This window comes from Solea senegalensis, linkage group LG1 (assembly GCF_019176455.1).
Source record: "Solea senegalensis isolate Sse05_10M linkage group LG1, IFAPA_SoseM_1, whole genome shotgun sequence".
NCBI lineage: Eukaryota > Metazoa > Chordata > Actinopteri > Pleuronectiformes > Soleidae > Solea > Solea senegalensis.
This window is the reverse complement of record NC_058021.1, coordinates 3,052,418-3,067,225: the sequence shown is the minus strand read 5'-3', so window position 1 is coordinate 3,067,225 and position 14,808 is coordinate 3,052,418. Positions and strand designations below refer to the sequence as shown.

At 42.9% G+C, this 14,808-nt stretch overlaps 1 protein-coding gene across 1 annotated transcript in view; it reads right to left on the bottom strand.

Annotated features, from left to right (window-relative positions):
• Window positions 1-1,742: 1,742 nt before the first annotated feature.
• Window positions 1,743-14,808, bottom strand: part of LOC122781630 (partitioning defective 3 homolog) — a 175,649-nt gene continuing 162,583 nt past the window's right edge. The window contains exons 21-22 of the mRNA XM_044045450.1: window positions 8,481-8,632; window positions 1,743-4,281 (exon numbers count right to left, since the gene is read on the bottom strand). Coding sequence (XP_043901385.1) covers window positions 3,891-4,281; window positions 8,481-8,632 — 543 coding nt within the window. The 3' untranslated portion in view covers window positions 1,743-3,890. The remainder of the gene's footprint in view (window positions 4,282-8,480; window positions 8,633-14,808) is intronic.

Below are 14,808 nucleotides of genomic sequence, written 5' to 3'. Positions count from 1 at the left end.
CAGCCAGCTGCCATCGTGTTTGATTAGGACGTCACCTTTGACCCCTGGAATAATAACAGTAGCAGAGGAGTCTCCTGCCGGGGACAATGTGAGCGAGTTAATAACAGGAAATACAGTGGCGTTTAGGGAGATGACATCACTATGCAGACATAACACATTCACAAACCCTAACATTAACCCTCACAATAAGTGCCTTAGCCTAACCTGAACCCAAAAATCAGTTCCTACCCCTCAAAAAGCCCTTTAAAGTTGTGAGGACCAGCCAAAAATGTCCTTAGAGATGGATTTGAATCAAAACAGCCAACTTCAGACACATATACACACACAAACCTGTTTTTATATCCAAGTGAGAACACATCAGAGACATAATGCATTCCCCAGCCCCTTACCCTGACCTTAAACCCAGGTCTTAGCCCTGGTCTTAACCCAGGTTTTCTGAAACTCACAAAGATAGAAGCACGTCTTCAGGACATGTGACAGCGTGAAAACTCGCTGCTTAATTGAAGACTCGGGTTGACGGCGGCTGCCAAGTAAAGCAAAGGTGGCACAGGCGGGTTGTAAACAGGATGGAACAGCCTTCCACTTTATTCTAAAATGATATGTACAGGAAAAGTGTCTGTGTACACTTGTTATTATGTCATGAAGAAGAAAAACACACAGAACAATTGCACATCAGCGTCCATTTCTTTTCTTTTTTTAAAACACATCATGGTACAGCACGGTCGACGCAAACACACTGAGAACAGTTTGTAAGCGTTGGCTCTTGTGAATAAAATACATTTCAAATTAAAGGTTCAGGTACCTCGACAATGACATGTTTTAAAGGATATAAAAAAACACACACACACACACACACACAAACTGTGTCACATTGTGTCTTTCTTTGCACAAAATATCATCGTAGGCACTTGTCGACAGCAAAATCCATGATATTCAGAGCAAAGGTAGAAAAAAGCCAAAATCCTTCTAACATCACCTGCGTCATATTTGGTAAAAATATTTCACACCTAACACAAGTGTGCAAAATGTGACTTGTGTTGAGTGTGAACGCATCATTACATCTATAGCATGTACTGTACTTATTTACAAAAAGGCAGAATTATTAGATTAAAGCTAGAGTCTGTAAAAGCTAACAATAGCATCATGCGACAGATTATTTCCTCCCAATCCGTCAGACTTCGAGTCAAATCTTCAACCCCCACAAACGCAGAGAGCCATCGGCTGCGTTCGATGACTCCATTTTAAAAAAGAGACAAATGACAAGAAAGGTGTTGAACTTCCCTCGGGTTCTAAAATACAGATTTATACATTACGAAACAATACAATTAAAAATGATTTCTTCATCGTCTATTGCCTCAAGCCACGCCCAACACAGCGTCTGTCAGGTAGTTAAACACGTGGGGCGTGAGTCGGCTCGTTGGACGTATATTTGTCTATCTACGTGTTTGCGTTTCCCTTTTCTTTTAAAGTCCGACCTCGGCTCGGTCTTATTTGTTCACTTGCCGGCAGAAACGTTGACGTGATTACAGAGGTGGGCCGGTGTTGCCGTGGCAATGATTTTTTAAACGTGTGTGATCAGAAGCAAAGGTTTCTCTGTGCGAGCGGCGGCGGCGGCGGCGGCGGCAGCTGCTGTCGCTGATTACTTCCTTCTCTCTGGGTGCAAAAGAAAAGCCAATCAGCAGCTGCAGATTGACTGGAATGAAAATGAGAATACTCTCAGGTTATAATGACACATTATCACATCATTATTATTATTTTTATTATTATTATTGCAGGATTCATTTACCCAGATTACTACACTGTTTAGAAAAATACATTTACCATCAGAGACATTAAGTCTTTTTAACAGTTTTGGTTTCATTGGTTCAGGTTTTGAGCTTTTTTCTGTCTCCATCATCATGAAGTCAAGGTCAGATAGTAGTAACTGCTACACTGTACAGTATGTCACTCTTTTGTGCAATGTATGAGTTTCAATAAACTGTAAAGTCGTTGTTAGCAGCTCAGCCTCAGACTGTAAAGATGTGTGTGACGTCATTTATGGTCGGGATAGTCACGTGTCAATCACATGATCAAATAACTCCAACTAGAGTCAACAAAACGTGTACATACGTGATAGAAATCCTCTGCTGACGCGGAGGCGACGCGGTTGAAAAGCTGTACTCACAGGAGCTCTCTCATCATCATCATCCTCCTCTTCCTCACACACTGGTATAGTGACATTAGATAAAGATGGAGCGAGAGATGAGCTGACTCTAATTATTCTACATTTCTACACACTCCGGTCAAACGTCCTCAGCTCCACTCTGACCTCATACCCCGGTCAGTGTTTCTGATTTCCCTCCAAGTACCACTGGCGGTACACGGAACCACAGTGTGAGAACCGTGGCTCTTCACTATACTGGCTTCACTTATGGGGGCCCAACATGTCCTCCATCGTCATTTACAGTCAACAAATGAATTTATTGCGTGTTTGAACAACCGTCTTCATCACACGTGACACGGGAAAGTAGTTCTGTGTGTGAAGTCTGCGCAGATACGACAAAGGTGGCGACGTTTTCATTTGTGACTCAGGACTAAACATGAGATCTGGACTAACATCAGTCAAATGTTCCTGTATGTGACGATTCAGCAAACCTCAAAACCTGCACCAATAAAACCACAACCATCAAAAAAGTGAAGTGAGAAAATCCGCGCTGAGTTTTCCTTAAACTGACTCTTTTTTTTTTTTCTAGTTCATCCATTAACTGCGTCTTCTTTTTTCTTCTTAAAGTGAGATAGCACCACTACCTGCTGCCTCTTTTCAAATCACTGTGAAGCTGAGTGTCGCCCAAACGCTTTCAAAAGGTAGAAAAAAAAAGAAGATAAAGCAATTACAGCAATCGAAAGCAATTAAATCCTGAAGACAATTTTGCCTTTTGTTGAAACTGGAGAAAAGCTCCAGCTAATCTCACACTGGGAAAATCATTGTCTCTCTACCAATCTTTATTCTGCTGCTTCTTCTTTTTTATGCTTTTATTCCTCTCTTTATGTCAGAAGCCGGGCCCTCTGTCTGTGCCTCTGGTGGCAGCTTTCTTTGGCTCAGGCAGGCAGCAGGTGGCTTGTGATGAAAAATTCAGTGCAGAGCTCCACTCGAGAGACAAGACGGAGGAAGACGAGGAGGAGGGGGAGCAGGAGGAAGAGGAGGGGTTGAGCTGAGATGAGGGGAAGGTAGGAGGTGAAGGGAAAGGGAAAAGAAAGGAGAGTAAGGAACAGAGAAGGCGACAGCGAGGGCAGGATGAGAGCCAGAGCTCCACAGAGAGACAGACAGGCCAGCGAGTCAAGCCCAGAGCAGTGCAGAGGAGCCAGGCAGAGGATCAGAGCTGGCTCCCCTCTTTGCTTGGGTCTCCCTCACGGAGATAACACATGATATGAATCATTTATGAGCGGCGCTCTTTCGTTCTTTCGTTCTTTCGTTCTTTCTTATTAATAACACACACATTTTGCCTCGTATCGTCGGCTCCCCCGGGAGTGTTCATGCGAGAGAAAACGCTGCAACAGAACGCAGAGTGAAAGCCCCGCGGTGTTTGTAGAGGCTGCTTGTTGGAACTTTAGTGAACAGAGGGGGACAAAGAGAGACGTCCACAGGACACTGAGACAGCCGTGAGACACAGACTTGATGTCGAGCTCGCACTCGTTTGATTGTCAGTACGTGATGGACGCCTGTGACCGAGCGTCATGTCTGTGAACGCAGAGAAGGCACTCGAATCTGTCGGGCGAGTGACGACCAGTAAAGGTCAGTAAAGGTCACCGGCGCACACTTGACCATGAGACCCGGAGGTTGTCAGGATTCGTAGCGTCATCTTTTGCACTTTCTTCAAGGTGATTCCTCCGCAGTTACTGAAAAATACTCCTCAAGAATAAAAAAGTCGTCCCTTCTCTGATCCTAATCTGTTAAGCCTTGCTAACTGTGAAGGTGAAGGTGGCACATCATGGCGGTACGGGCCCTTCGGGGAGGCTGGGTCCTTCAGGTGAGCGGCAGAGTAGCCATCGTAGCTGCTGTTGCTCTCTTGCATTAATTTCCCTTTGGCTTCCTGCTCTCGGCGCCGCTGCTCCTGCCTCAGGAGCTCCTGCGCCTCCAGCAGGACTCTGGCGTTGACACCAACCGCGGCTGGGTAGCCGTTCCTGGAGCCCTGGTAGCTGGAGTACCTGGGATTGTCCTTGGCCGTCTGGAAAACCTCTCCTGGCTGGTACGACTTGTCCCACGAGTCTTGGGAAACGGAGCTGGGGTTTTTCCTGGGTTGCCTGGTAAAGAATGAGAAACAGAAGATATGAAAAATGGGATTCATTTGACTTAATCATAAAGGGCAGCTGTAGATCTGTTTGTCGGTTTGTTTGTTTATTCACGAGATATTTTACAACAACTTTGAGGAAATGTTTCATTCTGAGGACGGACTGAAGAAAACGTCGCCATTTTTGTTGAATGTGAGGCTTTTTTCTCATTTTCAAATCGATATTCATAGACATACAGAAATCATGGGCCACACCGTTGGTGCAGTGGTTAGCGATCTTGCCTTTGCAGCAAGAAGACCCGGGTTTGAGGCTTTCTGTATGGAGTTGGCATGTTCTCCCCGTGTGGTTTTCAGTCCAAAATCTAGATTGACTTGATGTCCAGCATGTACACCGTCGCTCTCATGTGGAGGATAACGTGACAGAAAATGGATGGATGATGAATTATTGGCCGAGATTTGACTCATGTCCATGTTCCTTTCAGTCACAGGTGTATTTTTGTTCAAGTCATTTCACTCGGAGCCAGTTTTGCGTGATTATTAGCTCGTCATGCACCTGCAGGAAACACAAGATATCGAGTGAATGCTCTTTGTTCCATTCGGATACAGAATAAAGTTGTTCCTTTGTACTGAAAACCGCTTCAAAATTCCCATTTCAGTGGCCAAGAAAATAGCATGTTAAAAACATGACTCATAGGACACTAATACAAATGCAGATAGTGCTGATTACACAGTGCAATCACAATTAACAGTAACATGTGCCAACAAATGCTCTCACATTATTACTTTACAAACACATGCTGCAAAGAAAACATTTCCAGTAACATAGTTGATTTTTATTATTATTATCATAATAGATTGAATAATAAAATCTTGTTACCTCGTGAGAGATGCATTAAAATCTGGATTAATTTCATCCAAAACACACAGCACGCGGCCTGTGGCGCGGTAACCAAGACATCACATTGGATGAAAACAAGGCACCATTACAGGATCACAAAGTGCCTCTGGCCAAGCTCCAGCCCACGGTAACAACATACAGGGACACCTAACCATGTCAAAGTCCCCTTCCAACCCATTAGGCCCATTTGGAGACAGACAGAAACAACCACTGGATGTGACAGAAAGTAATAGCAGACCTTTCGCAGCGGGAGAGGGGAGGGGGCGTCATCCAAGGATTTGCTCAGGCTGATATTTGACACCTGACACAAGTGTCTGCGAGACACAGTCGGCTGTCATGCTTCTGTGGGTCTGTCCTGCCCTTTACCAGGAAGACGGCGTGTGTGCGTGCGTTGGTGCACATGTGTGACATCACCTCTCATTTCTGCTTGGTTGGACTGTGTGTGTGTGTGTGTGTGATATGCATGAGTGTCTCCACCCGTTTATCTCGAGGGTGAAGCAAAACAAGCGCAGACACAGAGAAGAAGACGACATCAACGGGCTTCTGACTGTGAGCCACGCGTAATTAGCAGGTTTATCATCCAGCTGTGAAGAAATCACATGATTGTGTTTGCATTTCACTTCATAGGGAGAAAAAAAATGACCTTTGTGTGTTTTTATTCTACGGAGATTGAAGGCTACTGGGGATGGAAACGCTCCTCCATCACAGAGATAGAGGGGAATATACCCCAGGTTTATCCTCGCGCACGGTCCACTGATTCCAATTTTCAGAGGAAGGCGTCCCCGGCATCTGATTTCATTTCATATGTTGACAAAGAGGCCAGAGCCCGGCGTGTGCCTCCCTGCAGAGAAATGCAAAGCAGATCACTCTATCTGCCGCTGTGCCAAAGGGGGAGCATGTACATGTGTGGTAAATACAGCAAGATCCACTCTGTGCTCGGGCATTCTGCACATGGCACACGGCGGAGCGTGACACGTGATTAACAAAAGGCGGGGATGGGAGAAAAGAAGGAGGTGTAGAGAAAGAAGGAGGTGTAGAGACACAACGCTGCTGCTGCTGCTGCTGCTGCTGATAAAGGGTTAGGGTCTCACCCGGAAAGGAAGTGACCTTTATCTAAAACCGGAGCTGTTTCTTGAAGGAACGCTGCGACCCAGAGTGGGATATTTCACCCGCCTTCACTAACACACGACTCCCATCAAGGCAAAGATCGCCTCAACGCCACATTGACTCCGCCCCGGCCTCTGACCTCATACGACGGTCCGTTCCAAGTCAAACATGAGTTAGCGCTCTCCGCGTTTAATCCAAACAGAACACTTTCTTAATGGAATGAGAGGAAAAGTGCAGGGAGGCGGCCACAGGATGCTGCCTCTGAGCGCCGGAGTGAGACGGCGCTTCATTAATCTTTCAGCAAAGCTGCCTGCAATATTTATCAAGGAGGGGATTTATGTCGGTAACAGTGGATTAGAGTATGATGGTGAAGTAATAGAAGATAATGTATTTAACGTTGTATATGTAAGGTAAGTGCTGGCTGATGATTTACACTGGGTCGGCTCTGCTTGGTTTGGCCTGGGATTAGATACTGGTCACAGAGAGGAAAAATAAACTTTTATGTCTTTATCGGGGCGTCGTTGTTAGTTTTAAAATGGCCAGTGTGAAACATTTAGGACGTGGATATACTCTCGTTATATACATATACATATATATATATATATATATATATATATATATATATAAATAAGTGTGGACGTTTAAACCTATAATCACTTTCATTTTAAGTTAAATCTTTTCCATTTCAGTTAAATCTCTTAAATCAGAGCTCACATTTTACATTTTCAAGCAGAAGCTTACGACAGCGTCAAAGATGAAGTCATGATTTCTGGTATAAACAGGCCACCGTAGTCTTCTGTTTGGTGTCACCATTTAATAACAATAGCTTTTACACACTGGACCTTTAAATCATGCTTGGATTAAATTATGATTATGGCTGCAACAATGAATGAATGAATGAATGAATCCTCAGCTATTGTTGGGTTTGTAACTGGAAGGTTGTCGGTTCATTTCTAATCACCTTTAATGTGTTTTATAAAAACAGTTTCTCTGATTTCAGACTCTCTTAAATGTGAATATCAACTGTGTTTGTTTGTGTCGTTGCTCCACAACGACACAAACGTCAATGTCTTTGATTTGTGGACAAAACGAGACGTTTGAGGACGTCCACATTTTCAGGTTCGGGAACAATGATGAACTTTTTTTGATACTTTCTTGACCAAATGCTGAAGTTGTTCATAGATGAAAATAAACAAAAGATTAATAAAGAAAGAAAAAGCTACTGGTTCACATTAACATCTACAGTTTATGGCACAAAGAAATTATTATTACATTTTGGTTTTTTAATTCAGGATTTTTTTTTTTTTTAAAAGAGCAACACTATAATATATATATATTATATGAATATATGTGATAAGTTCGATTACAGAGGAAAACTGAGCCTCTGTGGAGGAGGTTTGTGCTTTCTCTACTTTGTATTATTTGTCATTGTTACACACCTTTCCTGGAACACACACAGTCACATGATGCAGATCAAAGGAAAACAATCATGTCACATCTGTGTGAGAGGGTAACATGATCTGTCCATCAGTGTGTGTGTGTGTGTGTGGGTTTGAAACTGACCACCTGTGCCCTCATTTCTTACTTCAATGTTATATATAATCATCCATCAATACTGTCATGAGGCTGCTGCAATCAGTCTGATATGAAAGTGCACACACACACACACACACACATGCGCACACACACATTGATTGTCAGACGGACAAAAACATCATCATCAAACCTGGCACACACACCGTCTGGTTTCCACGACTTGAGAGGACATTGCATTGACTTACATTCATATCCTGGAGACTTACTCTAACCCTAACCATAATTACTACTGGTCTAATCTCTACCCTGACCCTAACCTCAACCTTTAAACATGTCTTCCCCTTAATCCAGATTTTTCTTCTCCGGCTTCCTCCCACAGGCCAACAAAAAAACATTGATGGCAGGTGAGAGTGGATGTTTGTTTGTCTCTGTGTCCCTGTGATGGACTGGCAAACTGTCCAGACTGTGACACCGTCTATCGCCCCATTTCAGATGAGACTGGCACAGCTCCCCCCTGCAACCCTCATGTGGAGGATAAAGCGGTAGAAGATGGATGGATGGATGGATGGAAGGAAGACAAGTCGCCATAATGTGACTGTGTAAAGAGATTTAGGTCCCCACAACATTAGTAATACCCGGAGCACACACACACACACACACGCTCGTCTTACCTCGGTAGCGAGCTGTACTGTCGTTGTGCCTGGGCGAACGAGTCTCTCTCCTCCTGCCGCTGACGCTGCATCTGAACCTCCACAGACACCGAGTGGCGACCGGACTGACTGTACCCACCCGGGTCGTTGTTGCTGCTGCTGCTGGTGTTTGACTGGAAGCAGTGACACAGCGGCTCAGTAATCATCATCATCATCATCATCATCATCGTCTTTATCACAAATATACGAGGACATGATTCCACACATTCATCTTCCATGTATACGTTGATGATAATCCAGAGGAAATACAGACAGGATTCATAAACTGGGGATTATGTGTCACATTTTTGACGTGACCCTGTTCAGCTGCTGAACTCCAGCAGGAACAAAAACAGCCAAATGTTCTGGTTCTGTTCTCTTGTCGAGCTGTTGCAGCTCTGGGACTGAACAAACCTCCCCACAGTGAACGAAACACTACTTCCTTTGACTGTTGTGTGTTTTTCTTTAAACGGTGCAAACGCTGCATAAATGAATGTGAGAGAGGTTTGAGAGGCGCCAGCGCTCAGCACCAGTGTTCTGGATCAATCTGGTCCATGCGAGGGAGTTTAAAGAGTCATATAATCGCATTAATAAGCCGTTAATTAAAGTTTCACTATAAAACCACTTCAATCGCACAAACCTAACTGATGAAAAAGGTTTAAAATCAGAGCAGCCAGGTGTTGATTATTAGATACAGTCGATCGATAGATAAACAAATTGATTTTTAGTTGTGATAAAAACACAGTGCTTAACACATTTATTAGATCACTCGTCGTAAAAAATGAGAAAACAGAGATATTTTTGGAATCTTTCAAACTTTAAACCTTAAGATGATTCTTATTTATTTGGGAAATGACTGATTTCATGCTTTTCATACTCAAGCATGAGAAATAATTATCTTAATCAAGAAATAATGATGTACTTTCTTCAGGGTTTTTTTGTAAAACAGTACAGAACTGAAAATTCATGGATCACAATAATAATTATATTTAGTATTAAAAACTATAAAAGCATCTATATACTGGTCTATTAACCATTATAGAAACATAAAAAATAATTTAGATAAATACTAATGCTGTTCATTTAGGGCAGCTGTGGCTGAAATAAAAGTTGAAGTGAAGCAGATAAATAAAATAATATGCCTGTAGTCTGAAATCATCTAATGAATATCTTTTATTAAATGCCTATAATTGCTGTAAGAGATATTAGACACTTGTTGACGTTCTTAGGTTGGAAAAGTCATATTTTAACTCAAAGAATAAGTCAATCTAAATATAAGCTTTGTTCCCACCTCATATTTAAAATCCCTCGCTTCAAATTTAAGGCATGAAAATCACATCACGACTGACGTCTGTATTTTCACAGAAGCAGTTAGGCGACGCCCCCCACACCCCCACACACACACACCCACCCAACTTCAAACCACAGACACTTACCAGCAGTTAGTCGGGCAGACACAAGCCACGCTCGTTCTCCTCTCAGGTCAAAGTGAAGGTGAGTCACACACAGACAGAGGGAGGGAGGGAGAGTGAAGGGGGAGGGGCCATGCTGGAGACTCAGATGCAGGGTTACAGTGATGATGAGACGTGATGGATGTTAGTGGGTGTTAATGAAGGAGACAACAGCTCCGCCCGTCCCCCCACAGATAATACCATGAGATGAGCACCATCTTGTTTGTATAACAGCAAATTATAGACATTATAGATGGTTTTACCCGTGTAAACGCATACACTTGCACACACTTGCACACACATTTGTACCTTTTTTGTCTGTGAAAACTCACACTGACATTAACAGAGAGTTTTATAAGCTTAAATCCTTTTGATTCTGATTATTCAATTAAAGAAAACACAAAGTAATGACAGTTATGTTCATTATCTAGGTAGGAGGCCACATCTTATTAGGGCTTTGTTTGGTGCAGGAAATGTCAGAAAATGTCAGAAAATGTCGCTCAGTGTTTAGCAAACCTGGAAATGATGATGTTCTCAAATGTCCACAAACCAAACTCATTCACTTTTAATGTTTCTTTTGAAAATATTCACATTTAAGAAGCTGAAAAATCATAAAACTATGAATTATTGAAAATCTGCAGCCTGATGTCAGCTCCTGTGTGTGTAATGAGAATAATGTGTGACGTTACAAGCAAAAATAGTTTGTGTGGATTATAAAGACTAACTTATTAGGAATGTATACATAGTAATGTGTGTCACTTTCATTGAGACAAACACTTCTACTGTGTCATAAATACAGTTGAAATAAAACAACTGTAGTGTGGTGAGTTGGTGAGAACATACTAAACTCTCACTAAGTAAGTAACCAACCATCTCTAACCCTTCTCCTTTACCACAATCATTTCTGTCACCAGCGGTTTAACAATAACAAAAGAGCTAGTTTGTGGGATCATGAGCTTCAGCTCACTTCCTGATGAAGTGACTGATCCTCGTGTTTTTCCTGAAGTTGCTTTTCATTCATGTTCTTTGTTTTTACCATTACCTTGAATATAAATATGGATTTAAAAAGTCTGGGGAACATTTTGGCTGATGACATGTTTTAGATATTTTAATGAATGACTATAATAATATCAGCCACATCTCTTTTTATAGTGAGACCCATCATTTTATGCGAATTACAAAATTTAAACTTTGGAAAAAACTGGTTGTACTTCTGCTGGACATAAAGGGTTGTGATGCATGTCGTTATGTTACAGATTAGGGTTTGTCTAACGCGTCCTAACAGAGGGACAGAGAGGGACACAGGAGCAAAGAGACACTCGTGTCGTGTTCTCAGCACCGCGTCACACTTGAGCGCCAACTCCTTCTCCTCCCCTGATGTTCATTAGCGATGCGGGTGCAATAATTGTACGTGGACCAGTTGTAACACAAAGCCAATCTAATTACGTTTATGAGTGTGGAGCGTATCGAGAGCCTGGAGGGAGCGCTGTGGACATCGGTTGGCGAGAACGCCATAAAACAATTAAGAGCGCTAAAGAGAAACGCCCCTTTAAAACCAAATGAAGCCGAGGCGATCGTCTCTGGGATTGATTGCCGCTGCCTGGCTGCTGGGATGACAAAGAAGGGCAGGCTGACGGAGGCCTGAGAGAGCGGGGGAGAGGAGAGGGGAGGTGGGGTGAGGGTGGGCGCCCACGCACCGCTTACTCCACATCTGATTTGAAAATTGCCCACGGGTGAATTACATTCCCGTATATTTTTCACAGGAGAATATTCCTGTTGGGAATGTCGGCTCATCTGCCTGAACACAGTGATCGTAGAGAGGAGGAGCAAAACGCCCTCAAGGAATCCACATAATAGCCGTATTAAAATGTTGCAGTAAAATACAGCAGGCAATATTACACCCTTCTCCTAAACCCCCGCCATCAATTGAATGAACTCGTCCACTCCCACAGTGGTATAAATGAGTGCAATAAAGCTCAGTGTGGTGCTGCTGGGAGATCAGGCATCAGTCATTCTGATGGAATTAGACCGCACTACCCACAATCCTCCCCGGCTCCCTAAACTATGGTAAACAGAACAAGGAGGAGATATTGACTAAAGGTGTGTGGCTAAGAAAACAACAGAGAGTTCAGTGGGTGGAAACAGAGCTGCGTTCCAGTGGAGGTGTGATGTGAGGGGGTGAACCTGAGGCCCACGGTCTGTGACAAAGTCTGTGCACAACAACACAGTGAGTGCTTCCATATGGCCATTCACAGATAGCCGTGTAATTGGTATGGCACGACACCAACACTGGTTCTGTGTTCCCTTCTCAATATACGACGAGGAGGAGAAGTTTCCGTAATCACACTGATTTACGGCCTCCGTTAAGAGTGTTACCTAACCGGAACCGATGTGGACCGACGATCCAAACGGCAAAAATGATCCTGTAATGCGAGCGGTTCATTAACGCGATCTTTATGTCGCCAACTGGACTGAAGCTGCCGGGATTATGAATCATAAATGTGTTTGATATTCGTCAGCGATTGAATTAGATGCAGTCGTATGAATGGAACAGCAACTGCCACAATACGGACAGTTTATTCTTATTAGTGTGCGTCCTCTGCATGAGACACACACACACACACACACTGTTTATCAGGGTCGCCTCTGCGTCACACCGTGATAAAAATATCTCAACTTTTCTGAATGGAGCAAAGTCTTTCCGCGTGTCGTTTGATAGTCGGGGCAAATAAGTGGGTCGACCTGGTTTCTGTTCACTCTGAAATAAGCTTTGAACCTTCATCTTCCTGAAGGACAGGATTGACCCAGATATGGCCAGGTTTCAAAAGTGTTTGTGTGATTTTCTTGTATGTTTATAAACAATAAATATATGAATACATTCGTTAAGCTCTTTATATAAAAGCTTGATTTCATTTTCGCTTGTTTTTTTTTGATGATAAAACTTTTTAAACCCTATCAAGTTCATTCATCTCAGACTAATGTAACCAAAATAATGTTCTACAAAGGTTGTATGAAGGTTGTGACAAAGTAAAGTTCTGGGAAGCAGAAAACGTATGATGCCTTAAAATACTGATAAATGAGTCCCAAATGATTCACTCGTAAAGTAAATTATGCGTCTTTTGACTGCATGAGAAACGTGGTTTCAATTATATTCATTAATAATACATTCTATTACATTTTTAGTTGAGAAGTCTACTTTCTATTTCCTTGTATCACCGACAGCATTCGAAAGCGTCTGTCACTGTCCTGGCACAGAATGGACGTGGGACAGTTGTAGGTGAATTAAGGGGAAAAGGACAGTGGCTCCTTGAGGTTAGGATGAAGCAACAGAATGTAATATATGCAAAGAGGACGTAATTGAATTTCAAAGACACATCCTCCTGTTTTCCATATGGTCCGGCAGTATGGTCAGAGCATAATATGAATCCATTACCAGCCCAAGTGTGTGCTGCACTCTGACAAAGTAAAAGGGACTTAAGAAGACCATTAGCGGCTTCTGCAGACAACGTGGAACCACAACGGCTTCTGAACGGATGGTTACGAAAAGGGATTTTTCTGAAATTATTCTTGCATATTTCCTAAATCCTGCAGCGACTTCTCATGAGGGCTCTAGAAGAATTCTATATTTTTGTAATAAATGTTTGTGGTAAACAAACACGACGACGTTCAGAGACAAAAGACCAACATGGTCCGTGCTCCCCTTTCCCACGCACGCCTGCCGCTCTGGTACAATTCTGCGTGGAATGCGCGCCAGTGTGTCACTCCCATTAATCGCGCTCTTGTGGTTAACGCTGCCAAAACTGCTTAATGAAACAAAACCATGAGGTTCACCAGCACGAGAAGAAAAAGGTCAGAGCACAGAGGATTTGGTTTGTTGAGCTCTCGTTTTTATCAAAGGAACTAATTCTCCCATTGCACACCAAAGACTGGGCAAAGCTACAGTGGGAAGTTGTTGTGTAAATAACAGCAATAAAAACAGTTCATACAGAAATGCACAAAAACACAACTCTCTGCATGTGTGTGTGTGTGTGTGTGTGTGTGTGTGTCGTCACCTTGTGTAGGCAGAAAACCAACAAGGACACATGACGCTACTTCACATGAAGGATGCCCGTGTGTCTGGTTTGGAACGACACACGTTCACGCCGCTCAGAACTGCAGAATAATAATAATAATAATAATACTACCACGTATTGTGTCCTAATGTGTTCGTATGAAAATATGTCGTGATAGAACATGTGTGAAATCAACACAAATGTGCGTCGTCTCAAAAGCAGACAAAGGGATGAGGTGAAAATTATTCCTCAAGCGTGTGAAACAACGATATCGTACAAAAATGACACAGATATCCCACCACAGAAAAAATGTCACATTGAAGATTTTCAATCTGCTCCAGGTGAGCGTTCATAAAATCAGGATTTGCTACTCAGAACAATGTAAAACCAAGTACACTTGAGGTGCAGTGCAAGGAAGCTCCAATAAATACTCTTCATCACTTCAAAGAAAAAATGATTTTGTTCGTTTAGAATGACCCGACAGTGCTCCGGGCTTAATCCCAGGTTTAATCCTGACCTTCGCTGGTCAACCTTTCATTTTAAAAACACCCCCAATGTTTACACTGTAAAAAAACAAAAAACTGCACAGTTAAAACACTGGATTTAAAAATGACACCGAGACACACAAGAAGTGACGTGAAGACAAACCCAAGTCCATGAGCTGGTGGGCGGGTCCATGTGGATGATTGACAGACACAAAGAAGTGACGATGGGTTGTGATAAGTGAAGAGGGTTAGTGATGGTTGTATCAGGAGGGGCGGAGTCTCCTGCATGCAGGTGGTTAGCATTATCAACCGGGAAGGTGCA